Genomic DNA, 27,125 nt, shown 5'->3' on the forward strand with positions numbered 1-27,125 from the left:
TAAAAATAAAAAGAAAGATCAGATTGGCTGACAGCTTTACGGGGTCTTCTAGGTATGAAAGACTACCACTTACTACCGCTAACTTACTTAATGCTCCTTGAATTGAAAAAAAAATATTCATATTGTTGAGTTTATTTTTTAAGACTGGATTATAACAAGAATCTTAACCATACGATACATAAATTATTTATAGAACATTCCTAGATAAACTTAAGTAATAATTAGCTTCTGTATTATTTACGTACGAGTACCTATCATAATATTTTTATGTTTTCCTAGTATTTGATATCAACTGACCATGTGTGTAAGTTATCTCGAATTATTTCAGGAAAAATATTATCAAACTATGGCTTATGTAAGCTTTTGATAACGAAGATTAGGCTTTTGTTGTGGGATTTTTGTACCAAAACATTTAAAAGGCTTTGGTTTAGAATTACACGATAATATAAAATGTAAAGAAAAACAATATACTCAAATCGGAAAACCAAACTTTGCAGATATGGCTTATAAGAAACTTATAATTATAACTTACTGATTATTTAAACGTCCCACGGTTTAATCTGTGTAGTTCCTGTTTGCATGAGAATACGGGAAAAAATATGGCCTATGATCATCAGAGATAATGTAGGATTCTATAGTAGTGTACTATTAAATTCAAACAAACAAGGAAGCAATCAAATCTTTTCACTTCATAGTATTAGTAAATAAATAAACTTGAAACTTAGAGAATGATTTCTATAAACTGTACTTACTGTCTATTTGAAAAGTTGTCATACTATTTAAGGGCCCGTCTAAGCATATTCATACGTCTCTCAGTAAATCATCACTGAAAGTAGGTTATACTGCCTTTTCTGTCTCTAAAATCAAAGACTTTTCATTAGGGACACACAGAACTCTCTTATTTCAGGCACTTGTGACAACTTTCTTATTTCCAAGTTTCATTAAATTCTCGATTATTAAGATAAGCGATTGATATGGTAAGAACTACCTCGGTACATCATTGTTGCTACTAGTCTAAAGTAAATAAAAAAATACGTGATCTAGGATTAACTTCACAGTCTTTTCCTTGGCTCTTTAAAGTAAATCATAGATTTTGAAGATAGCTTCGTGTATTTCACCACCTTTCAAACTAAAATTAGCTCTGCTGAGTTATAAAAATCAAACATCATTATAGAACATCGGACGACTCTCACAGAGAAATCTACAAGTTTTACTGGATGTAACATTACATATGTTTTCGTTTTTAATTATATGCTTGTGTGTGTACGCTATAAAAGTTATCCCCGTCTCCAAGGTAGCCCCTTAACTGTTAATTGGTGAAGCCTGAAGTTTTTCAAAGTCATTGGAGACACTGAGAAAAGTTGTCGGAAGCTAATAATAATTAATGGCGCTGACGTAAGCCCGATATCCTTTCATTAGTGTTCGCTCGGGTACGCCGCTGAGATTAAAACTTGCGCTTCGGGCTAGAGCTCTGCAGTTTAAGTTTGCAAGCCTTATAAAGACCGTCTTCTTTTCCGTGCAGCCTTTGTGAAAATGTGGACGTCGTCTTAGAGTTGTTTCTGCAGAAACAACTTTTGCTGTGCGAGTTCAGGCACAAACAAAAGACGTTTGTTTTTATAAAACCGTTTCCGAAGCGCGCAATGCCTTTGAAATTTCCTCTGGCGTATGTTGATAGTTGAATGTTGGAACTTGAGATGTAATTATTGTTGTTTCCCTTTTTAATTTTTTTTTAGCTTTCTTTTGTGTATGATGGCACAAATTCTTAAGAACTTCATGGTTAAGGGGCCGTTCTCAAATCGACAGGTCTACGGTTAATCCTCTCCCATTGTAGTAAATACCCACTCTTATTTCGGACTTTCCGCTTATAATATGTTTCATGTTTAATAACATAGCAAGTATGATTATTTAAATAAAATAGAAATCATCATTCAAATAGCTAAACTAAACCTAGTTAACTACATAGTATTATGGCATCTGAAAGTTAATGATGAGTGTAAACCTAGTTTGCCAGATATTTATGATCTATAAAAAGCTTATTTGAAACATATTAAAATTATCGTCTATTAATCTAGAGTGTCTGGTCTTTTATCACAATTAATACACACTAAAATATATGAAAATAATTAGTAGTACCTTCGCTTTTGCTAAGATTAACATTTATCATCATCATCATCAGCCGATGGACGTCCACTGCTGGACATAGGCCTCTTGCATGGACTTCCAAACAAAACGGTCTAGAGCCGCGAGCATCCAGCGGCTCCCTGCAACCCGATTGATGTCCCTGCCCACCTAATGGGGGTCGACCAACACTTTCATTTATATATACGAGTATTATATTCTTGTTCGTTGACCTCTTTAACTCAGATCTGAGTTTCAATTATATAATTGATGCGAGCCTTAGGGTGAGAATCTCGCACAAGACAATAAAGTAAGGTGGAACGTTTAAAAGTAATACGTGCACTAAGTACTCCATTAAAGTAAAGGTTTATTTTTCCTCTTAATAATTTACGAATCCATTATCGATTAACAGAAGCCCGCTGGATTGTCGTACCCACTTCTTAAGCAGTATTCTCCGACTAGTTGTATATCCTACTAATATTATAAACGCGAAAATTTGTATGGATGTTTGGATGTATGTTTGTCACTCTTTAACGCCGCTACTACTGAAGCGATTTAGCTGAAATTTGGAATGGAAATAGATTTCACTCTGGATTAATACATAGGCTACTTTTTATCCCAAAAAAACCATGGTTTCCCGAGATTTGCGAAAACTGATGATTTTGATGATATGAATGTTTGTTACACTTTCACGCCTCGACTACTGAACCGAATTAGCTGAAATTTGGTATTGAGATATATTATAGCCTGGATTAACACATAGACTACTTTTCATCCCGGAAAAATCCATGGTTCCCGCGGAATTTGTGAAAAACTGAATTCCACGCGGATGAAGTCGCTGGTTAGGCATATTTCAAAGATATGGCAAATATTATTTTTTTTATGATAATAACAGTTGTCTTCCTTCCTTCTGCAGATGATGCGTCACGCGTGGAACAACTACAAGCTGTACGCGTGGGGCAAGAACGAGCTGAAGCCGATGTCCAAGCGCGCGCACCTCACCAGCGTGTTCGGCGGCGGGGACCTGGGCGCCACCATCGTCGACGGCATGGACACGCTCTACCTGATGGGCATGAAGGACGAGTTCCGGGAAGGAAGGGACTGGATAGCGGAACACTTCCATATCAATGAGATTGTGAGTTTCTTTTTGCTGTTTATAGTTAACTGTGAGGAAACCTGCATACAAGATAATTGTATTGATTCTCTACGTGTGTGAAGTCTGCCAATCTGCATTGGGCTAGCGTGGTGGACTAATAGCCTAAACCCTCTCATTATGAGAGGAGGCTCGTGCTCAGCAGTGAGCTGAATAGGGGTTAATAATGATGAAATGATGATTGAATAGAAATTAATATATGTCGACCAATGGCGGCGGAGTGACTCTTTGTGATCACGATATATGTCGATAGTCGCCTTCTGATGTTATTTGCTAGCTTATCTCTATGTCAATTATATTAGAAAATTTCTTTCTTCTCTCAAAATTATTATAATAGAACAATAGTAAGGCTAGAGTCTAGACGCTAGCGGCTAGAGGATCAGTTCACATTCTGGTTTCTAGATACTGGGTTGCGATGGAAAGTCTAATAGAAGTTCTAGTTATTTCAAAACCCTATGCTCTATACAACTACAATCCGTGACAACCCTGTAGATATGACCTCTGCCTCCGATTTCGGAGGGTGTGGTTCGAATCCGGTCCGGGGCATGCACCTTCAACTTTTCAATTGTGTGCATTTTAAGAAATTAAATATCACGTGTCTCAAACGGTGAAGAAAAAACATCGTGAGGAAACCTGCATACCAGATAATTTTCTTGATTCTCTGCGTGTGTGAAGTATGCCAATCCGCATTGGGCCAGCGTGGTGGACTATTGGCCATAGAGAAGACTCAAGCTCAGCAGTTAGCCGAATATGGATTGATGATGTTAATGATGATACTCTACACTGAAAAAGAATCTCAGTTTTACTCTCTTTATCTTTTGAAATTATATACTCGTACTTTTGAGACGACAACCGCATCGCGCTGACGGCTTACAATAACAATCAAGATGCTAATGTAAAATTACTGTAATCATTTTGTTGATTCAAATTATCAGCAATAGCGTGTTTATTTAATTTTAAAAAATTGTGTCAATGGGTTAGACTGTTTAGCAGATTTATAACCTGGTTAAATGCGCAATTTATAAATTTTTCCCTTGAATATATAATGTTTATTTCCAAGGCTTTTAAATAGGAAATTTTAGATAATATTGCGGATTAGTCTTAGTTGTGTTTCATCTCTTGTTAGATGTGTACACACCAGTGGAGTGTACAAGGTGTATAACTAGGGTATGCACTTTTAGTACACATGTGGTAACAAAATGGACAATTCCTTTTTAAATGCAGGTTCCTAATGACTCTTCAGGGTTGACAGTGCATTTTTGCATCTATGAATTGCACGCCACTGCTATACACATACGAGAGTATGTTCGAGACTCATTATTTCTCTTGTTTTTGTTATTGCAACACAATACAAATAAAATATAAATAAATAAATAAAATACATGAGCGTAGCCAGTATTTGTACAAGTGAATTGTAGTTTACATACTTTTACAAAAAGTAACTCTACCTTGCACATCTTTTAATGTCGTTTTATACTTGGACCTCAATATGTATTAAATAAAACTTTAATACGAAATTGCGCTCCATAATTTGGGAATTTGGGACTCTTGAAAAGAAATTAGGCCTTGTGTGAGCGACAATAAAGTAAGTATTTATATAGTATAGTATATAGTATATATATATAAAGTAAGTATTTATATAGTATATAGTAGTAATTTTCTAAAAAAAACCAAGATTGTCGACGACGATTAACCCACTAGAGAGTCAGTCTCTCTCCTTTCACGTGGGAGAAGAGAGAAGATATAGAACTTAAACCCACCAGGCAAACATTATAATCATCATCATCATCATCATCATATCAGCCGATGGACGTCCACTGCAGGACATAGGCCTGTAGGGACTTCCAAACATCACGATACTGAGCCACCTGCATCCAGCGAATCCCTGCAACTCGCTTGATGTCGTCAGTCCACCTGGTGGGGGGTCGACCAACACTGCGCTTACTAGTGCGGTAAACATTATGATACACATTTTAAACTAAATTGTCACTGTAATTACAATTGTGCAGAATGGTAACACGTCTTACTTGTTTTCAATATAGTTGCTAAGCTAAGGCAAAGTTTAGCAAATGCAGAAACTAGCGTCGGTGAAACTAAAGAAATATTAAATAGTGGAAATGTGGTAAAACAATTTGAACTCTATTTCCAAGAGGTAAACTCTAATGTGCTGTAAACGTTTAACTTTCAGTTTTCGCTTCGAAGAGTGAAATGTTAACAGCTTTAATACCACCTGGTTTTTATGTTGGCCATTATATTATTAGAACACATAAGCACCTCTTACTTCTGTATTCCAACGATTTGCTCGGAACTATGAAGTTGTCTAAGTAATAGGAACGACTGTGGACAGTATGACCAAAATAACTCGGAATTCTCTAGTAACAATTTTTTTTTAAGTCAATTTATCCCTTGACTTCGATCTCACCTGATGGTAAGCGATGATGCAGTCTAAGATGAAAGGGGGCATACTTCCAATAGGTACAAAATTCTACCCATACCTCTGATGGTTTCTATGCGGCATCGTACCAAAACGATAATTTGCGATACTTCTTTACTGGTAGTGTGGAAACTAGACATGGCTTTGTCGTAAAGACAAGTAGTACCGGTCCCGTCTGTGGCAGGTGTGGTGTGGCCCTAAGTGTGCAATTTTCATATTATGGTATCTTCAGTTAACCAGTTGTGACCACTGGTCGTAGTCGTGTAGATGCCTTAAAGTAGTAGTATCTACTGATTATGTAAACCAACATAGCGTGTCTTGCTTCTAGGACTCTGATCTATCAGTGTTCGAGTCAACGATCCGCTTCGTGGGGGGCCTGCTTAGCTATCGTGTTACGCGCTGACGTGGGACCTGGTATCCCGCTATAATGCGTCTAAAAATATACTAGATATTAATGTCGCAGTGGCGTAACTATAGGGTAGCTGGACTAAAATGCTACAGGTCAATAAGATGTAGGGGCCCCAGCTCGCCAGGCCGCGAGCTGAGGCATAATCTAACTTTAAAAACATACGTGGCGATTAAACCTCGGATAGTACCTATCACGCTAGTCACGCCTCTGGAAAAAAAGAGCAATTCGAGCAATATATCAATAAAAATCACGCGAAACCCTTCGTCAAAAGTTTAAAGAATTAGGTATACTAACAGTAGCCTGTCAATATATATATAACAGTATAGTCTATGTAAGAAAAAATATTAATTTGTACAAACGAAAAGGAAATTTAAACCCACGTCTTACTAGACACGGGCATAAGTTAGTTATTTCTGCATATCGTCTCCAAAAAGTAAAAAAATCTTTTGTAGATTTGGGTGTACTCTTCTATAATAAGATCCCCAAGACTGTGATGGACCTGCCAATGCATAGCTTTAAGCAATGTGTTAAAAAACATTTACTTAGTCGAGGGTACTACAACATTGATGAGTTCCTTAATGATAAAGATGCTTGGAGGCCGTTGGATCAGCTTCCACCTTCACACAGGAAGTAAAACTATAAGAAATGTAAACAGTAATTGTTATCAATTGTAAATTATAATACTGTATGACTTTTTCAAAAGAGCAACTGTTGAGTTTCTTGTCGGTATCTTCTCAGCAGAACCTGCCTTCCGAACCGGTGGTAGAATCTTTACAAATAGTCAACTGACGTGTCAAAAGTGCTTGTAAACTGAGCCTACTTGAAATTAATGATTTTTGATTTTGATTTTGATTTTGGAATTTCTAGCGTGTAATTTCAATATTGGTACTGAATATGTAAACCAACATGACGTATCTTGCTTGTAGGACTCTGATCTATCGGTGTTCGAGACAACGATCCGCTTCGTGGGGGGCCTGCTGTCGTGCTACGCGCTGACGGGGGACACGCTGTTCCGCGACAAGGCGGCCGAGGTGGCCGACGCGTTGCTGCCTGCCTTCGAGACCCCCACCGGCATTCCGTACGCACTCATCAACCCATCCAATAAGGTAATCTGACATGTTCTTACATTATCAGTTAGGCCAGGCGGCGAGTCGTACCATGGGGTTGGACGCAATACCATGGGGTTTTAGTCGGTTGAAGTCCGACATAACCTTCTTGCCTCCCCGTAGCGAAAAGGTATCCATGAGGATTTCCCCACGTTAAAAAGAAAGGCCTCCCTCCTTGCTGGCTGGCTTGCGGTCGCTCAAGAAACGTTCCCGTGGCCCAGTCAGCACGTGACGAGCCGTATCACCGTAAGGTTTTAGTCGGCATAACCTTTTTGCATAAAAATGGGATTTCCCCACGTACAAAACAAATAAAAAATGACCTCTCTCCATAAAGACGAGGCGGATATACTACGGTGCTTCTATGAGTGTTGACGGGCTTATGATTGATTCTAACGATTCTTATCAGATATTAATAATAATGACCGGGATGGCTTCTCCGAGGCAAGGGTAGTTAAAGTTTAAAACACCAACTTTCCAACTTTGGACTAAGAATTTTACAAAAAAAAGGTGTCGATCATGGTCAATATCCATCTGATAGTGATCGTTACACGAGTCAAACATAATAAGCCCGCTAAACTACATTGAAATAGAATATAGGATCACATACTTCTTTACTATAGTTAACTTCAACCCTGCAATTTATTAATATTTTATTGAAGAAACTATCTCATTTCGAGTGAATGAGTACAGCATAAAATTTGAATTAAGAACAGACGGAAAGAATCACACAAAAAGTATAAAAGAGTAAATCGCTCTTCATCCAGCTTGGAATAACCAATATTTCTAATTAAATCACTGTCGAATCGAAGTCCGATGGCCATTGCAAACCACAGCCAGTTCGTTATCACTTCAAAGCGACCGCCGACCCACTGCGCAGGGATGCCACATCACTTTCATCTCTTTATTAGTTTGCATTACACCTATTTCTTCTTATATGTCTTGAGGGAGGGTTCATAAATCGGACGGATTACTATTTATTGTCGACCAAAAGCTGTGAAATCGAAAAACAATGTGATATACAATAACAAAACGTAGACATTTATCTCGAGGTGCGCTTGCTAAGCCTACAGAAGTTCGGGCTGTAAACCCATGGGTTTTGTGTGCAAACAAAAAAAATAACCTTTACCTAAAGTAGCTGCAGAGATTTATTGACAGTGTAGTGTTTTGGCCAAACACGTAAACTAATGTACGAAAATATTTGGAAAATGCACTATTATTTTTTAGGGTTTAGCGCAAAAACAAAATAATGAATAAAATCCGATTCTGAGGGCCTAGCGGCAATTTGATACTGTGACGATCGCGTTAACGTAAACGCGAATTTATAAGGAATTGAAACAGCGTGCGTCATCTAGTGGCACTACTGAACAACTGTTTCAATTTCATATAAATTCGTGTTTACGTTAACGCGATAGTAACAGTATGAAAATATTGAAAACTCCCACTAGGCACGCAGTGCTCTATTTGACTAGAAAATGTCTTAACTAGCGAGAAACATGATTATTTTGGCACAAAATGTCCACTTAAAAATCTACGCGAGAATCAAGTAGAATAAAAAAACAATGCGAAATATCGAGCCTAGTAAATTAAAAAAATTGGCAGCCCTGCAGGTCGTTAAACGAAGCACTCATTAGCCGGAGCCTGCAGCCTTTTTCTTATCAAGGAAGCATTGGATACAAAATTAATTTGCTGAATGCACTGTGTGCTTATCAATTTAAATAATAATAATTAATTATTGATAACTACTTACCGGTATAACCACTTAATTTAAAAGTCTGTTTAAACAGCCGTAGCGCTACATGTTCTCTTGATGATGATGATGATGATGATGATGATGATGATGATGGATGATGATGATGATGATGATGACGATGACGATGACGATGACGATGACGATGAAGATGACGATGACGATGACGACGACGACGACGACGACGACGACGACGACGACGACGACGACGACGACGACGACGACGACGACGACGACGACGACGATGACGATGACTTTGATTTACTGAACCGATTTTGAATGTGGTTTTCTAGTGGTAAAGGAATTGTTGTACCATTCCAAAGCCATTTATTTGTGGGTGTCATAGACTATATTTCATCACCATATTCTCACGAAAACGGTACCTACGCGGGTGAAACCGCGGGGCGTCTACTAGTAATATACTCCCGAGCACCCTGTATATAGCAGTGTACGCACAACGTTTGAAAATTCCGAAATATACTAAGATTAGAAAGAGCATGAGTATCTAAAGGTCGACCGGGCTCTGAGAGTGCTTGTTACAAAATTGGAATAAGGGCTTTAAATTCAATAGATCCTTGTAAGAGTCGAGATCGCTCAAACTGAGACGTTTGTTTAGCGTTGTTTAATGATCTCTCCAATTATAGGGAAGCCATTGTAAGAGTAACTGTCGACTATCATTAAGGTTAAGTTTTGATCGGACTTCTTATTGGCTAATTTATAGAATATGAATATTTTTGTAGAATATGATATAACTAGCTGACGCCGTGCGGTTTTACCCGCGTGGTTCCCGTTCCCGTAGGAGTATGGGGATAATACAACGTGTCCCAAAATTCAACGATAAGCGGGCGCCAAAAGATTGACCTGCTCATGAGCACTTAAGGAAAAATAATAAAAAAAATATACCTAAATTTTTTTTTTAGTTACAAAATAAATTTTAAAATTCTTTGAAAATTTACACCTTGTATGATATTTTGAACTACCGCAGCTACAATTTCTTAAATATGCTTAAGATTTTTTTTGTATCGGAACCTAAGTAGTACTACTATTCACCACAACTCTTAAAAACACCACAATGCCCGCAGTTTTTACACAAAAAAAAATCAAAATATTTTTTTTTGTGTAAAAACTGCGGGCAAATTTTTAAAGATTTTTACTTTCAGTCTACTTTGACTCATGGTCTTGCAAAAAAAAGTATGAACACCGCTATGGCAAGTTATTTTCAAAGTTGACGCAACTAATCAAGATTTCAAAATAGTATAATACCCTAGGATAACTAGTCACAAAAAAAATATGCGTACCATTTGTAAACAAGAACCAAATTTCTTAATTGTTCTTGTTGTTAGTAATAAATTTTACTATGTTCCAAAAATGTGTTTGTTATTTTAATTACACAACATTAAAGTAAATGTTCGAATTGTTTTCCACCGGCATTAATACAGGCACGACATCGCCTTAAAAACGACCGTTTTATTTTTCGCGCATATCTTCTAGCATTGATATGTGCCGCAGCCTGAGTGATTTTTTGCCGAAGCTCGTCCAATGTCGTAATCGGTTTTGCGTAGATCCTGTCTTTGAGACAACCCCAATAAAAGAAATCCAGGGGGTTTAGGTCGGGTGATCGGGGTGGCCATAGGATAGGACCAAGTCGCCCGATCCAACGCCCCGGATACTCGTGGTCTAGGTATTGTCTCACAGGACGAGCGTAGTGAGCTGGGCAACCATCATTTTGATACCACATATTTTGAAGGTCGCTTAGGGGGACGTCTTCTAGTAATTCTTGCAAATCATTTTGTAAAAAGTTCAAATAACTGTCCCCATCTAAGTTTCCTTGTAATTCAAAAGGCCCAATCACTTTTCCATTTAAAATGCCCGTCCATAAGTTGACCTTAAATTGATATTGGGATTTGTCTTCTCTCATCAGGTGCGGATTCTCATTGCTCCAGCTGTGTAGGTTGTGAAGATTTAAATAGCCATCTTTCTTGCAGGTTGTTTCATCCGACCATAGTACTTTATCCAAGAACTGAGGATCTTCCCGATGCTTTTGAAGCATCACTCGGCAAAATGCGATCCGCAGTGGATAGTCCCGTGATAGTAACGTTTGTACACGTCTGTAATGATATGGGTGTAGCCGATGACGTTTTAGTATTCGATGTGCTGAACTTTTTGGGATTCCCGTAGCTGCTTCTATGGCACGCACTGAGGTAGTTGAATCAATGTTTATTTCATTGAGAACTTCTTCATCGCATTCCGATCTAGGTCTTCCAGCGTTTCTTCTAGCTGACGGCAAACGACCCTCCGAAAACGCTTGATGCACATTCATAAATACCCGATAATCTGGATATCTTTGAGCGTTTGGGTACCTTTCTCGATACAATCTGCTAGCAGCGTTAGCATTGCACCGACATTCTCCATAAATGAGATGCATGTTAGCGTATTCCATCGGCGTGTATGGTTGCGGCATGATAACGCTAAACAGTCCAAAATACACCAAAAGTCCAATTCACAAAACACAGGCACAGTCCAAAATAATGCCAGGTCAGTTCAGTTTGCAGATCACTTAAGTCCAGTCCAAAATGCAAAGCCAAAAGTCGTTAGTACGAGAGCCACGTCAATTGAATACGGAAAGTTGCGCAGTAAACAAAGGAGCAGAGCGTACTGACTTGCTGGGAACAGGATTTTCTTTACCTGCATCATTGTCATTCAACAAAGAACATCTGTCTATCCCTCTCTAACGTATACTTATCGCTATCTTTCTCTCTCTCTCTCTCTCTTATTTTTAAATGTTATCGTTCGTTCCATTAAAATTCTAGGAAATTGCAACGTATGACTCACATCATTTTGTGCATAAAGTAAAAGTGATTTCTAGGAGCAAAAACATTTTAGAAATTTAGTTCTTGTTTACAAATGGTACGCATATTTTTTTTTTGCGACTAGTTATCCTAGGGTATTATACTATTTTGAAATCTTGATTAGTTGCGTCAACTTTGAAAATAACTTGCCATAGCGGTGTTCATACTTTTTTTTGCAAGACCATGAGTCAAAGTAGACTGAAAGTAAAAATCTTTAAAAATTTGAGGGAAAAAAAATATTTTGATATTTTTTTGTGTAAAAACTGCGGGCATTGTGGTGTTTTTAAGAGTTGTGGTGAATAGTAGTACTACTTAGGTTCCGATACAAAAAAAATCTTAAGCATATTTAAGAAATTGTAGCTGCGGTAGTTCAAAATATCATACAAGGTGTAAATTTTCAAAGAATTTTAAAATTTATTTTGTAACTAAAAAAAAAATTTAGGTATATTTTTTTTATTATTTTTCCTTAAGTGCTCATGAGCAGGTCAATCTTTTGGCGCCCGCTTATCGTTGAATTTTGGGACACGTTGTATATAGCCTATAGCCTTCCTCGATAAATGGGCTATCTAACACTGAAAGAATTTTTCAAATTAGACCAGTAGTAGTTCCTGAGATTAGCGCGTTCAATCAAACAAACAAACTCTTCGGCTTTATATATTAGTATAGATTAACGACATAGTCCCGCGTTCCTCTTTATGTTAAGCACTTATGAGTATGTCACGTCTTCTCACGAGTGTTGCATCTTATAAAAAAATTGTTTTGAAATCCGACTAGTAGATGTAGAGATTAACGTGATTGAATGTTCTTAGTATACAATATATATGTAACAATAAATTTATTAGAAAACTAGTGGACGCCCGCGACTTCGTCCGCGTGAAATTCGATGTATACTTTCAACTACCTCTACCCTACCTCTACCCTACGTTGATTTTTTTTTTTTTATTATTCTTTACAAGTGAGTTCCTGAATTTTCTTTGCTATAAACCTCACGGAGCCCGAGACCTTTTCAACGAATGCAAAACCGTGGAAATCGGTTCGTGCGTTCTGGAGTTATAGCGTCAGGAAGGAAAACCCGACTTATATAGTAGATTAAATTACTAGTAACTATTAAGCTAAATTATCAAGCTAGATGACAATAAAACGGAGTGTTTTTATGGAACTCCATAATGAATAAAATAATATATTGGTATATATATAGATTAAGAAAATAAATTTGCTGAAAATCTTTATTAACAAAGGCTTGTACTCGTAACTAAAGAAGTATTTTATAATTCTGAATACAGACGAAACGTACAAAGATGAATTATTTAAATAGACCTATAAGTACCCGTTATATCTACAGCATTTATGTTATTTGGAACACCAAAGCAAAATCCGTAATATTAAGTCGACCTTCTGCGAATCTGCCGTTCACTCGGTAAACACTCGAATGTATAGACAAATCAAGAGAATTGTATGACTATACTTGATCAAATAAATAAGAAATGTTTACCTTTATCCCAAATAAATAACTGTCGTGACCCAGTAGTCGATATTTTCGGGTTCGAGATCTAGGTCAGGCTATGAAAATGAATTTAAGTATTTTGTTTTAAAAAAATCTTTATAGTTCTGAATATTATCTCTCCTTCGTTGCGAGGGAGAAAAGAGTATTCGGACAAAAATATCTCGTCATCTCTGGTCGCGAATTTAAGCGCGGTTTTAACCAGAGTATGCAATATACATGGAAATTATACAAAATGGATAATTATTCATGTTTGGAGTCAGATACGTGCACTTCATAGACGCAAGAAATCATTGCCTGCCCTGAAGATGATTTACGTACTTGTATTGGAAGACGAATATTTTATTTGTTCAATTTGTACGTATAGTGCCTACCCTAGTTAAAAACCTTGTGCACACAACTATCAAGTTGCCATATAACTAAAGTAAACTTGACGAATAACTAAACACGCGAAGGTAGATAGTTTTACTTGTAGGAACTAATTATGAATTCATGTGGTTTTTAATTTTAGATATTTCTATTTAGTGTGTATTTATATTGTTTACTGGTATCTATAGTACAGAATATAATTATTACATTCTCAGTATAATTGCTGCTATTATTCGTATTCTCAGTAGAAGGTCAAGTGAACCTAATGTTTAGGCATAATTTTTACTAAGAACCATATAATTTAGATAACAAAACTGTAAACAACGTACTTGCGATGTTGCAAACATTTGCGTATTGTCACTAAACGCTAAATACAGAGCTTTAGGCATCCTGCGCACTAGGCATTTACAATGACAAACAGTGATCGATCGGGTTAATCAAAGTAACCAATTAAACGTCGAGCACTATGCCATTACGATCAACCTGCCGCAGATCGGGCCGACACGACTGGTGGCGGCACTGGGAACAGAGACCGAGATGAAAAGCGCTGTATGCTCTTTGCTTTTAAGGATTTTAAAGTAATATAGCAAGCTGGGATCTCTTTTATACGTTTTACCATATATCGCAGGGCTGTTCTGGTGTGTTCTAGAATACTGTCGCATAATGTAGTAATAAAGATATCTTCTTTCTTTCGTTATATTGTTGTGTTTAAAAACGTCTTTTCTTACCTGTTTTCCGCATCAAATACAGGCACGTTCCTTGTATACATACAAATGTAAATCCGCCTTAACCGTCAGCGACCAAGATAAAGACTGTGCTCGTAGACGCTTAGTGCGCAAAGTGCCTTACAACTTAAGGAAAACAACTATAAAAATACCAAATACATATTATAAAATAAGGATTTCCTAAATTTCAATAATATATTTATGATAAATAAAAAAATTAATTTGCTTTTTGCAGATAAATCGGCAATACCACTGGGCTGGGGCGAACAGTATTCTATCAGAAGTGGGCACGCTTCACATGGAGTTCACCTACCTGAGCGAAGTGACCGGAAACGAAAGTAAGTTAATATCGCCAATAGTAAACATTTTGTAGAACATCTTGTATTTCTTTTTTTTTTTTATTTATTGAGAAAGAATACATTATGGAACTTAAGTTAACTATCCTAATAACTATACGAATCATGCCCACGTGGAATGGTGGCAAGAATACTGGCTGCATTTCCGCCCTAGACAGCCAGGCTGATCCTTTGCGCAAAAAATGAGCCAGCCCTTCTGTCAACAGTCGAGGCAACTAGCCGCGGTGAAATGATTCCGTATTTTTTTTTAACTCTGCGATTGCATGGCCCAAGAGTCTCCACGGCAAAAGGTACAAATATGTAACTCTCTGTATTTCTTGTGTGTATTTCTTCATAGTAATAGTTGAGGGAAAAATCAGATGACCTACATTAAAAAAAACCATCGCCAAAAACATAGCAACACTTTGCAGGATATGCAAAGAACATGTTGTATATTGTCGTTCCGTCTTCTTCACTGCTTCCGTCCACTCGAAGCATATCTGATAAACCTGATGTGCCTGTAATTTCATCGGTAACCATGCCATTAAAACTGGAACACAACAGTGTTGGTCGACAACAGGAAAAAGCAGAAGATGGCAGAATTTAAGTTAAGAATTATCGCAAATAATTCTGCTATTAAATTTTATACCGAACAAATGCATAAATAAGAAAAGATAGTATGTAAATAATTTCTTCAAATCAAACAAAATATCTTCTTGTCTTGTAACAAATTGTGGTTGTAAGTTAAAGTAAGATTTTAATCGTTTCAATCTTTGATGATGACTGAATAACAAATGATGATGTATTGATGTTCACAGTTTACAAAGAGAAGGTGGATCGTATCCGCGATGTGCTGCACAATATACAGAAGCCGGACGGACTGTATCCTAACTACATCAATCCGCGGACTGGAATGTGGGGCCAAAGTATGTGAAGCTACATTTGTCTTTGCTAATAGCAGTAATCTACACCCTAACTTAGTCAATATCGACCAAGTTTGGGCGTGGACGAGTACAAAACGATTTGGTTTCTCGATATTGATTATATCTGATAATATGGAATGCCTTTCCAGCTTCCGTTTTCCCTGCGTTCTACGTTATCGTATATCACTTTACATCAGGCATCCAAACTTTAGCTGATACAAAAAATGTCTTAATGTTAAATGAGATTTTGATAGATTTATTATTATTCCCAGTAAGATATATAGGATTATCCATGGGTCCTATAATAATTATAAAAATTGAACTTACAATTTGGTGTGAAATCGAACATATATTACACCTACTAAATTAATTGTAAGTGGTACCACGTTTGCCAAATTAAACGTTATTCCATCTCTGCACTCATGAATGAGGCTTAGGAATCTCAGCTATTCAATGTGACTAATATCCGTAGACAGGATGATGATTCAAAGAATACGCATGTTTGGACTTATTGTCATGGAATGCTAAATAAAATTTTGTTTATCATGATTGGACATTTCACACAATTAATGTTAACATCTGACATTAGTGAGGGATATAAGAGTATTCGTATTGATTAAATTATGTTTTTCGGTTATCTCAATTTATGCTTTGCTACTTAGTTAGATAAGAGATAATGATGTTGATTTTAAAAAAATACTTAAAGATTGTCTAAAAACTAGCTGTTCCACCGCTCGCGTAAATTCCATTTCGGCAATAATATCGGGATAATTAAAAGTAGCCTATTTGCTATATGAGACTATCTCTTTCTTTGTGCCAAATTTCATCGAGATCTTTTCAGCTGTTGAGTCGCGATAAACATATATAAAATAGTCTTTAAGTTTTCTGAAAATTTTCTACGCAATTTTCTTTATTTTCTCGTTGCGTAAGAATCTTGTATAAAATATTTAAAAAAAAACATTAAAAATAGATGTATAAAAATCTACTTAATAGATCTCAAGCAATGACATCACCAAGAAAAATGAAAATTCAATTTTATATCGATATATAGATTGTTATTGATCAAAAAGTAACGCTATATAAGTAACATTCCGATTCATTACATACATTCGTAAATATTATTTTGATATATTTCAGGACATACATCACTGGGTGCATTAGGAGATTCCTTTTACGAGTATCTGCTAAAAGCCTGGCTCGTGACCAACAACGAGGATGAACAAGCTAGAGCAATGTTCGACGAGGCCATGCAACCGGCTCTCGAGAAAATGCTTCGAACATCACCTACGGGGCTGTCGTACCTCGCTGAGGTTAAATACGGGCGCGTGTATGAAGAGAAAATGGACCATTTATCTTGTTTCGCAGGTGGGTTAAACAAGGTTGACTTTTGGGACCACTGCTCTTGTTAATCTATACCATTGACTGACTATAATATTTTGTTTACCTATTTTTTTGTGAAGACTAGATTTGAATTTTTCAGGAAAGATGTAGGTATTAAAATACCAATGTAAAGGCTATAGAGATAATGTTATCTCAAGTACCGTAGTAATGTAACATCAATCGATGCTGCTATTTTATAGACACTAGAAACGCGTCCACAGAAAATTATAATATGTATTTGAAATCTTATCAGTGCAAACCCAGTTATAATCCGACAGACTAATAATATTCTGCATGTATAAACAATTTATAATTTGTACTTTAGTTTTTATAAACGTTTAAATATTCAAAAATATGTATACATATTCTGTATTCCAGGTGGAATGTTCGCCCTGGCGTCAACCACTCTACAGAATACGCTGAGCGAGCGATACATGGACGTGGCGAAAAAGCTGACCCACACCTGCCACGAGGCTTACGACCGCGCCGACACCAAACTGAGTCCTGAAGCCTTCAGGTATCATGACAAATTCATGTACAGGATCTAATTCATCATTTTAGGGTTCAACAGGCCTAAGATGCGTGCCACGAGGTTGCGTGATAAGTAATAAATATATTGGAAGGGGAAGGCCAAGGAGAACATTCCTGGACCAAATTCAGGTCATTCCCATTAAGGCCAAGAGTACTCTGAACCTACAAACTTGTATCAAAGGATTGATAATAATAGGTGAAGGTCCTTACACTTCCTATGTAGTATCAACATAGAAAGTATAAGGATGTGGTCTCTGCCTACTCCTAAGAGAATGAGATGTAATGTAAAAAAAAAAAATATCTCTTGACAGGTTTTCCGGTGCGGCGGAAGCGCGTGCGATGAAGAGCAACGAGAAGATGTACCTGCTGCGACCAGAGACGTTCGAGAGCTACTTCATTCTGTGGCGCCTCACCAAGGACCAGAAGTACCGCGACTGGGGCTGGCAAGCTGTCCAGGTGAGACGCCATTTTGGATTAAACGAGCGCGAAAAAAATGCATAATCTAGTTTTCTATACAAGAACACCCATTAGCGATTTTAAAAACGCAACTTGCTACGATTTCATCGCGATTTGAAAACACCCGATTTTACTTTTTGTCTTGATCTTGAGTGGAAAACGTCATTCAAGGGCACACTTTCTAGGATCCACCTAGAAAGCATTGCCCTGAGGCACCTATCCATTTACATGAGGTGTTGAGCTTCAACTCTGCTAAGCGTAAGAAATAAACTCGAATTCGTATCCGAACTAATATGCGAATTTCCTTATCAAATGTTTTTCTTTTTCATTTGCAGGCACTAGAAAAGCACTGTCGGGTGGAGGGTGGGTACACGGGGCTGGTCAACGTGTACCACTCCACGCCGGTGGGCGACGACGTGCAGCAGAGCTTCTTCCTCGCTGAGACGCTCAAGGTGAGGGCTGATTTCCTCTGTGTAGGCAGGCGCTAGAGACACTTCCGGGTAAAGGGTGGCCGCGCGGGGTACTGAAGGGGTGATACCCTACCCTCATATCTTTAAGTGTATTGGTAAGATTGTTGACGAAGTGCGAGGTCGAAGAACTGCTGAACATACTCTTGCAAATATTAATACACACCTTCCGACGATGATCCGACGATGACGAGTGTGAACACCGTTAGGCTGCTAGTGATTCTGTGCAATTAGGGTTGTAATTATTGATCATAAACTGTTTAATGTGGGTATGAAGAGCATGTCGAGCTGGAGAGGTGAGTGTTAATTCTAATGGGATGCCTAAAACCTACACCCAAGGTCACAAGTCCTGGGAACTGCTCGAGGTGTTTCCTCTACCACAAAATGATGGTACAATCACTATCGCTCTTACTCGTCACATGAAATATATATTTTTTTAATTTAATATCTTTATTTTCCAGTACTTATACCTCCTGTTCTCGGACGACGACCTCCTGCCGCTAGACGAGTGGGTGTTCAACACTGAGGCACATCCCTTCCCCATCAAAGACAAGAACCCGCTGTACCGCGCCGCCGCCAAACCAGCAGTCGTCGTGCACGAAGACAACCGACTCTAAGACCCGACACACACGTACCGTCATATGTGGCAACATTGCCGTTTTTGGGAGCTTACACTGTTCCTTGAATTTTTCCAAAAAAAAATGTATCTACGACTGTTACATTTTTGGTAACTGGGCGACTGATTCTCTTAGTGTGGTTTTCTTTTTATATAAAATAACACTCATTTAGGACTAACAGTCGTGAACGACATGTCTCGACAAGCGAAAAAGACATTGTCGACCAATAGCTCAGCATAGCATCTGTTGGACTATTGTCGTACACAAACAGTGAAATTCATAAACTTTGCGGGGGAGCCCCCAAGGGACCGTTCACCCGCTGAGTGTCAAATATAAACTCTATGCGTTTATGCCCCTTAGCGGGTGAAAGAACCCCTGGAGCTGCCCCTGCAACATCTATGAATTGCATTGTAAGACAGTATTTCGACTTTTGTATTTTCTCGGAGGGGAACATGAGTATTGGTCATATTTAAAAGATGTGGTAATTGCGGCCATGTTTAAAAGATGTTCGTTTTAAAAAAATCGTGGTAGAGTGGAATATCGTTGTCTCTTTCGTCTCAACGCAACGAAAAAGGTAGTGCTATTTTAGATTGCGCCGCTATTTGTCGACATTTGTCTTTATCTCGCTGAGATGTGTTGTGGTGCGCATTGAGGTACATATTACAATATTATGTTATACCATATTAGGCAAACCTTATTTATTATACGAGTAACGTGGTACCTTTAAGATTTACAAGATAGCGCCGCGTCGGGATATTTCACAAATAACCCCTACATGGAAAAAAAAATGTTTGTTTGATGCAGATCATTCTCAGATCACGAAACCAAATACAATAATTTCTCGTTTAAACGATCCTTTAACATTATTTATTAATAAACTTGCTACAAAAACAAGTATATTTAATAAATATGTGACTATATCCGATTAATTAGTAAATTACTTCGAAACGACACCATCTTTAAAGAGATTTGTTTTAATGAGAAAATAATATATAATATATCTATATAATATAATGACGTATCTGGTGTAATATGAATAAATTCTACTATATTTATAAAGGAATGCCCATCACCGGTCCTAGCCCACCCTAACCACCCGGTAATTTACTTATCAAAAAAATCTTGATATTTCTACTTTAACAATGAAATCATCATTTTATCAAAAAGAGTTTGCTTCGTTTAACTACATTTTGAATTCATCTTTAACTGCTTCGCTCTGCATAGAATCCATGTATTAGTGTTCAAAAAGAAGTTTAAGCATGTTTTTTGTAATGAAAACACCTTCATACGTATTTTAACGGGTAAAAATCACTAGTTGAAACTGAAACACGTTACCTACACTAGCTAAACTAGATGTTTTTTAAAAAAAAATTTAGTAGTGGGTTTTATTTGATAAACGCATTGACCTCTTATAATAAAAGGATGCACAATCATGTAGAAAAAATCTCTTAAAAACTGGCCAATTTAGCTTTGACAGTTTTAGAATTATTGGTAAAGAAAATTATACCTAAAAGCCTTTAAATATAGTCCAATATTTAATAAAATCCGAAATTCAGAGTAAATTCAACCTTAAGGATTGAGTTTAAGGTTGAATTTGCAAATGCGACTACTTGAATTGAGTGCCAAGAACGTTTTTTGGTCGCTGATTGTGCATCCACTTTTTAAATAAGAGATCGATGGATGACCGATATAAAACTGAAGCCTCCCGATCTCCGAGCGAGTCCAGCTCTAATTTTATAATGGTCTAATGTTAGTCAGTCATCCACTCCGTCCGTCGGCGGTGACACTAAATAGTATTTTTTCGTTTTTATATCATAAATCAAATTCAAGGTCTCTTATCTTAAATATCGCCGCAAACATTTACATACTTGTTTTAAATATTTCACCAAAATCTATACACTGTAGAATCGTTCTATTTTCTAGTGCTGCCAACTTTTACCAAAAGACTATTAAGATTTGACCCAAAAATGGCAATTGTGTAAAAAAAAATACTAATCACATTTTTGCATAGTGGCAAAGTGATTGTTGAAAGTTGCCACATCTGGCGGTACACGTAGCACGAGTATATGAAGTTTGCGAGAACTGCAAATGGTTCCGTATATATTAATCATCTTTGATATCGGAAACTTAAAAGTCGTGCTAGACTTAAAATGTGTTAGAATAGATTCATAAAGTTACGATCGTTTTTCCTCATCTTAGATCACACTAGGGACTTTACATTCAAGGGCATTCAATCCTATAGTAAGACTTATTTCAAGCCCTGGCTCGTCATAGACGCAAACTGTATATGTTATGCTTGTATAACAATTAACCGAGTGTCACTTACTATGCACAGTCCATTGCCGGTTTAGTGTAAATAAAAAAAGTAAAAACATTAATACTTGTTCGGCCATGACTGACCTATAAACACTACCGGATATTTGAAAACAATAACTTCATTTCTTTCTATGCGCTATTTACTGACTTTTAAATTAAAATGTTTATATGTATTTTTCTTACTAAATCATAATTATCACTAATGTGATCTAAGGCCAGAAACACATGTTTATAACGCACTAACAAACGCCACGTGAAATAATTGTCCGATTTGACTGAACAAGCGTCGCGTGACGTGGCTAGCGTATGTGCACGCATCGCGTGACGAGGCTAGCGTATGTCCACGCATCGCGGGACGTCGCTAGCGTATGAACGCGCGTCGCGGGTCGTGACAGCTAGCGTACTAGTACTTGTCGCGGTTCGTGGCTAGCGTATGAACGCGCGTCGTGGGTGGTGGCTAATGTGTGAACCCGCGTCGCGTGTCGTTATAGCTAGCATATGAGCACATGTCACGTGTCGTGGCTAGGGTATGAACGCTCGTCGCGTGTCGCTACTAGCGTATGAATGCGTCAAGTTGTGACGCAGTGGCCAGTGCCTAGTCCATACAAATTGATGTTGAATATAATATACGTAGTATAATATAGTTCTACTGTAAGTCTTTTTATTTGACGTATTTATTATTATACATACTATGTAATTATTCTGTTGTATACAAAATTCTTAGCTAAAAAGTAATCTATCCCTTTCTATAAAGTAAGTTGTGACAGAGACGCCAGTTTCCGTATTACATTTCATTTCCGACACAATAGGTTTTAGTATAGTGTTTCTTTATATTTTCGGAAGACAATTTGGCTTTGAATGTATAGGGAAGTGTAAAAACAAGCGTTTGTCAAGACTAAAACTGTTGGAGTATCAATAATACAAAAACATTATTATCGCCTACCCTAAGCAACACTTTTTAGATAAACGGGTTTTGATGTCACACGTCTCTTTCTGTATCACTCTAAATTATTTAACAATGCGTTAGTGCTTTTAGGTTAAAAACGCATATTGTATGTATCAACTTACATACTACATATAAAGGCAAACAGTCTTCCGGGATTATAAGAACTACCTTAAATCTGTGTAAAAAGAACTTTTTTTTTACACAGATTTTAATAAATTTTAAACGTTTTTAAAACTCTTAAATCAAACTTCTCTGTTTTTCTTATTTAGACGTATGCGATTACGTTTGTTGATATATTTTAAATTATATTAATTAAATTTACGATAACTAGACAAAAAAGGAGCTTGCAGTGGAAGGCATATCTCAATAAAAAGTAAATAGATAAAAGTTAGATACATTTGTTGTTGTAGGCCAAATGTAGCTGTAAATTATAAACATCGTTTGATGTAATTAAATTAATTAAGTAATTTTGTAAAGGACTCGTTTTAGTATATCGTATTTAAAAAAATTGCCTGTATTTATTTTTTTCTATAACTTTGTTAGCGTTTCTTTACCATTCATCCGATTCTAATGAAACTATGGTCAGAATTGATATTCTTTGTGATGGTTTGCAAAAACCGAAGACACATTTTGTACCTACGGTTCAAAATTAATACTCTTGACTACACTAAGTGAAAATAGACATTGCTTAAATTACCGAAAAGCTAAAAAATTACGTGAACATCAAGGACACAGTGACCCTGTCATAAAATTTGGAAAGGCATCGTTTGAAGGAATTCCGAAATTATGCAAGGTCAATCGTGTAAAATGTAAGCGTAAAAAAATGTAAGATTTTTTTAGCGAACTGATTTTCAAAATTAATTTGCAATGGTACCATTACTATCTTGACCGGACTATTTATCTTGGTCATGATTGTATGTACAAACAAATCGAATGTAATTTAAAATTTCGTGTAATATTTTAAATGCGTAAGTCAATTATAAATAAAAACAAAGTAGTTTGGACACGAAATAAGCAAATCTACGTTGAATATTACGTAATTGATAGTAACCTCATTTTATAAGTTGGGGTGGCAGCCACATTAACAGCTTAAAAACAAATAATTATACATTAATAATATACTTATTACATATATTATTTATTTATATATTATGGTAGATAATAGAATTTATAGCGTAATTGTATTCAATAATACTCGCAAATAATAAAATCAAGTTTTCAAAAACACGAATTGTCATGATATTAATGATTTTTTTAAACCCGCTGTAAACATTATAATGAAATTTATAAAAAAAATAATTTATAAAGCATCATTAGTTATAAAACGTGTCATGTAAAAAGAGTGCAAAATAATACCTAAGTTTTATATTTATTACAATTAATATTTACTTTATAAATCTTTTTACGTGGCGCGATCTATATCTTTGTTGTTCATTGTAATATTTAATATTTATAGTTTGAATTCAAAGTGGTATATTCTTATTAGATCTCATACTATTTAAAAATAATAATCATATATAAAACAAAAATATTATTGCATTTGTATTTTTTATATTTAAATAATATTTTTCAATTGTAGAATTGCCTAGTTGTTTTCAAAATGGTGAACCAAAAATCATAAATGATTTTTTAAAATTATACTGCGGTGTACTGAATGTTTATACATGAAATAAAATCGACGGCCTATCTATTTATGTTATTGAGCAGTATATACTAGTATACCTACGCAAATGCCAAATCGCTTAACTGATTCCTTCCCTGCGTGATACAGGCGCGAATAGGCGACAGAGGTGCTCCCCTGTAAAAACCTAATGCCCACAGAGGGTTTTTACAGGCGAAGGTACAGAGATGACCTTCGCAGGTACTTCGCAGGTAAAAGACTCAGTTATATGGTTTAAAATCTACACGTAACAATTTCTTTGGTATTATTTTGGTACAATAGACAAGATAAATAATACTTATCGGTGCTCTGTAGCGCCATTCTGTAAGAGGCTACAGATCTTCAGTTTTAACTGCGCAGTTAAACGGTTTTATCGAATCGAAATTTGATCAAAATCATCAAAGAATATTGTACAGTTAAAAATGCACGGGTAAAAGATTTTTTTGCAATTTGACTGTGTGATCCTTGGAGTCGTTTCTATCTGTCTCTCTCTGTCTAACATCTTGCTATAGACAGAGAGAAAGGCGAATCCGAAACTCACATTCGAGTTTTAAAAACATCATAACAGAATAGCGCTGCCGTTCTCTAGAACGAATACATCTAACGCTCCTTGTGGAACAATAGGGTAGTTGACTCAAATCAATAATAATATAAACAATATTAACTTCGTGTACTACATGGAATAAGGGTCCGAAACATATCGATATTCATTAATAACAGTTAAGAATTTCAATTTTTCTCAATAAATTTTTCCAAACGTCAAAAACGCTGACATCCATTTTGTAACATCACAATGTGATGTAATAAAGGAATAAACGTGAAACTAATTAATAATTTTGACAAACACTTAACCCTTTACCATACCACTGTACCATCATGGCGGATAACATTTTGGATAGTATTGTCAAAAAAATATTTAAAATTAAATTTTTTTATGTATATCATGTCTCAATTTTTTTTTCAATCTAGTAAAATGCTAATGAACATATGACCCTTTTAAAAAAGTGTCGACTAGCCTATTGTGACCTACTTACTTACTACGTACGAATTTAAATTATTTAGTAAATAATTTGTTTAATAAAAATAAATACTGTTTTGTGCCCAGGAAAGCACCTTGATTCCTTTATCTTGTCTATGCTCTATAATATACTTGTAAACCCTCTGATATTAGACGAAGGTAGTTCAATTTGTGTACATTATGTATATAATAGTCATAGATTACTAATAGTTTTTAGATATTCAGCGTGTAATCGTTAATTTTTAACCAAGGGATGCGTGCATGGTTCTTGTATGTTATCTTGTTTTTTTTTATGAAATTATTTTTATATTATTTCGTTTGTTTTGTATAAATTCAATCTAGCATAACATTGATATAACTGCCATCTTGATTTCTGTTGTAATAAAATATTTATGTGGTGATAAGGTTATTAGTTTTATGTGTGATGTTGACTGAGTCGTACGTTTATTATACTTTAACAAACCGTCATAATAAATCTATGGGCTGATGAGCTCGATTTTTTTTACTACAGAAATGTTAACGCGGTTTTCTTTTTAACAAAGTAGTTTAATTTAATTAAAAAGGAATTATTGTTTTTTTTTTGGAGGTAATGGGGCAGGACAGGAGTCGACTCTACAATGTTCAATTTCCTCGACCTCTCTGACGCAGTTGGTAATGCTGTTTTAACAGATACTTCCTGGGTTGGATTCCCAGTTTGGGTCCTTATAGGTTTTTTGTTTGTATTATGTAAATTGTCTCGTCTTGATGGCTAGTTAAGTACCACCCTACCGTCTAAGACGTACCGCTAAGCGGGTAGAATTGTATATCTTCCAAGTTAGCTCGTTTAGCATCTTGGACTACATCGTCACTTAACAACACGTGAACAGTCGAGGGTTAAATTGTGATTGAATAAAAGAAGTTGCGAAGTAGAACATTGAACATTGTAGGGTTAACATTTTTTACTATTTGGGAACGTGTGGTACGACATTTAAAGTAAGATAGATTGTAACCGTAAATCGACGGTAGTTTCATTACCAACGATTTCATACTATTAGATATGTTACTTGCTTACAAGATCCGAATTCACCTACTCCACTGAGCACACACATGCATAATGTGTGATTACTTACATTATATATTTATGTAGTTATATATAATTTCTAAACTTCCTGAACACACAACTCGACATTTTAGAGTGTATTATTTGAATAACTTTCGTTGTTGACTCTGCGACTACATGAAATGAAGACAATTAACCACATTTGTTCGCCTCAGCTTCGACGCGCTAGTGACATATCTAATAATATAAAATCTTTGTTTTATACATACGATAAATTGAAATGCGTGTAGGAGGATATAACTATTGCGTATAAAATATGTAATAAAAAGTCGCGTTAATGTTTAACTGTTCTTAACCCTCTTGTTTAAGGTTTTATAATTAAATAAAAAATATTAAATATTGTTTAGAATGCAATGCTTTTTATTTTCTAGTTTACAAATCCTTGTCGTGAGTTACCTACCGGAGTGTTTTAGTAGCGTAAGGCTAACAAAATGCCTTAAATTATATTGATATTTTGCAAAAAACTACTTCCCAGCAGGTCGCCAGTTCTTGGTTAGAGAAGCATATACCTAGGTAGGTACAGATACAGTACAATTATTTTTAACTTGATTCAAATATCTACGCAAAAATGTCCACCAGTTCTCGGAACATTATCTCGTCTCGTTATCAACCCATATTCGGCTCACTGCTAAGCTCGAGTCTCCTCTCACAATGAGAGGGGTTAGGCCAATAGTCCACGCTGGCCCAATGCGGATTGGGAGACTTCACACACGCAGAGAATTAAGAAAATTCTCTGGTATGCAGGTTTCCTCACGATGTTCACCGTTTGAGACACATGGAATGACGTAAGCGCGCCTTGCTATTTTTAGGATGCACCTTCCAGAAATAGATTTTTCATTTTGCTTTAATTAGCGAAAATCTTGCAAATCTTCAAGCTATTAGCATTTGTTTAGTGTAAATTAGTACCAAGGCTAATTGCGCAAAAACTAATTTACGCAAAATGGTTCAGGTTAAAGGTTAACTTTT

General features: G+C 36.2%; 1 protein-coding gene across 1 annotated transcript in view; it reads left to right on the top strand.

The window, feature by feature from the left end:
• The window catches only part of LOC112054996 (mannosyl-oligosaccharide alpha-1,2-mannosidase IA), a 120,303-nt gene extending 93,795 nt beyond the window's left edge, over positions 1–26,508 (top strand). Inside the window, exons 2-10 of the mRNA XM_052884718.1 lie at positions 3,035–3,253; positions 7,041–7,220; positions 14,647–14,749; positions 15,565–15,672; positions 16,807–17,034; positions 17,428–17,566; positions 17,892–18,036; positions 18,372–18,488; positions 18,965–26,508. Of these exons, the coding sequence (XP_052740678.1) occupies positions 3,035–3,253; positions 7,041–7,220; positions 14,647–14,749; positions 15,565–15,672; positions 16,807–17,034; positions 17,428–17,566; positions 17,892–18,036; positions 18,372–18,488; positions 18,965–19,120 (1,395 nt within the window). The 3' untranslated portion in view covers positions 19,121–26,508. The remainder of the gene's footprint in view (positions 1–3,034; positions 3,254–7,040; positions 7,221–14,646; positions 14,750–15,564; positions 15,673–16,806; positions 17,035–17,427; positions 17,567–17,891; positions 18,037–18,371; positions 18,489–18,964) is intronic.
• The last annotated feature ends 617 nt before the right edge of the window (positions 26,509–27,125 follow it).

This window comes from Bicyclus anynana, chromosome 12, assembly GCF_947172395.1.
Source record: "Bicyclus anynana chromosome 12, ilBicAnyn1.1, whole genome shotgun sequence".
Classification (NCBI taxonomy): Eukaryota; Metazoa; Arthropoda; class Insecta; order Lepidoptera; family Nymphalidae; genus Bicyclus; species Bicyclus anynana.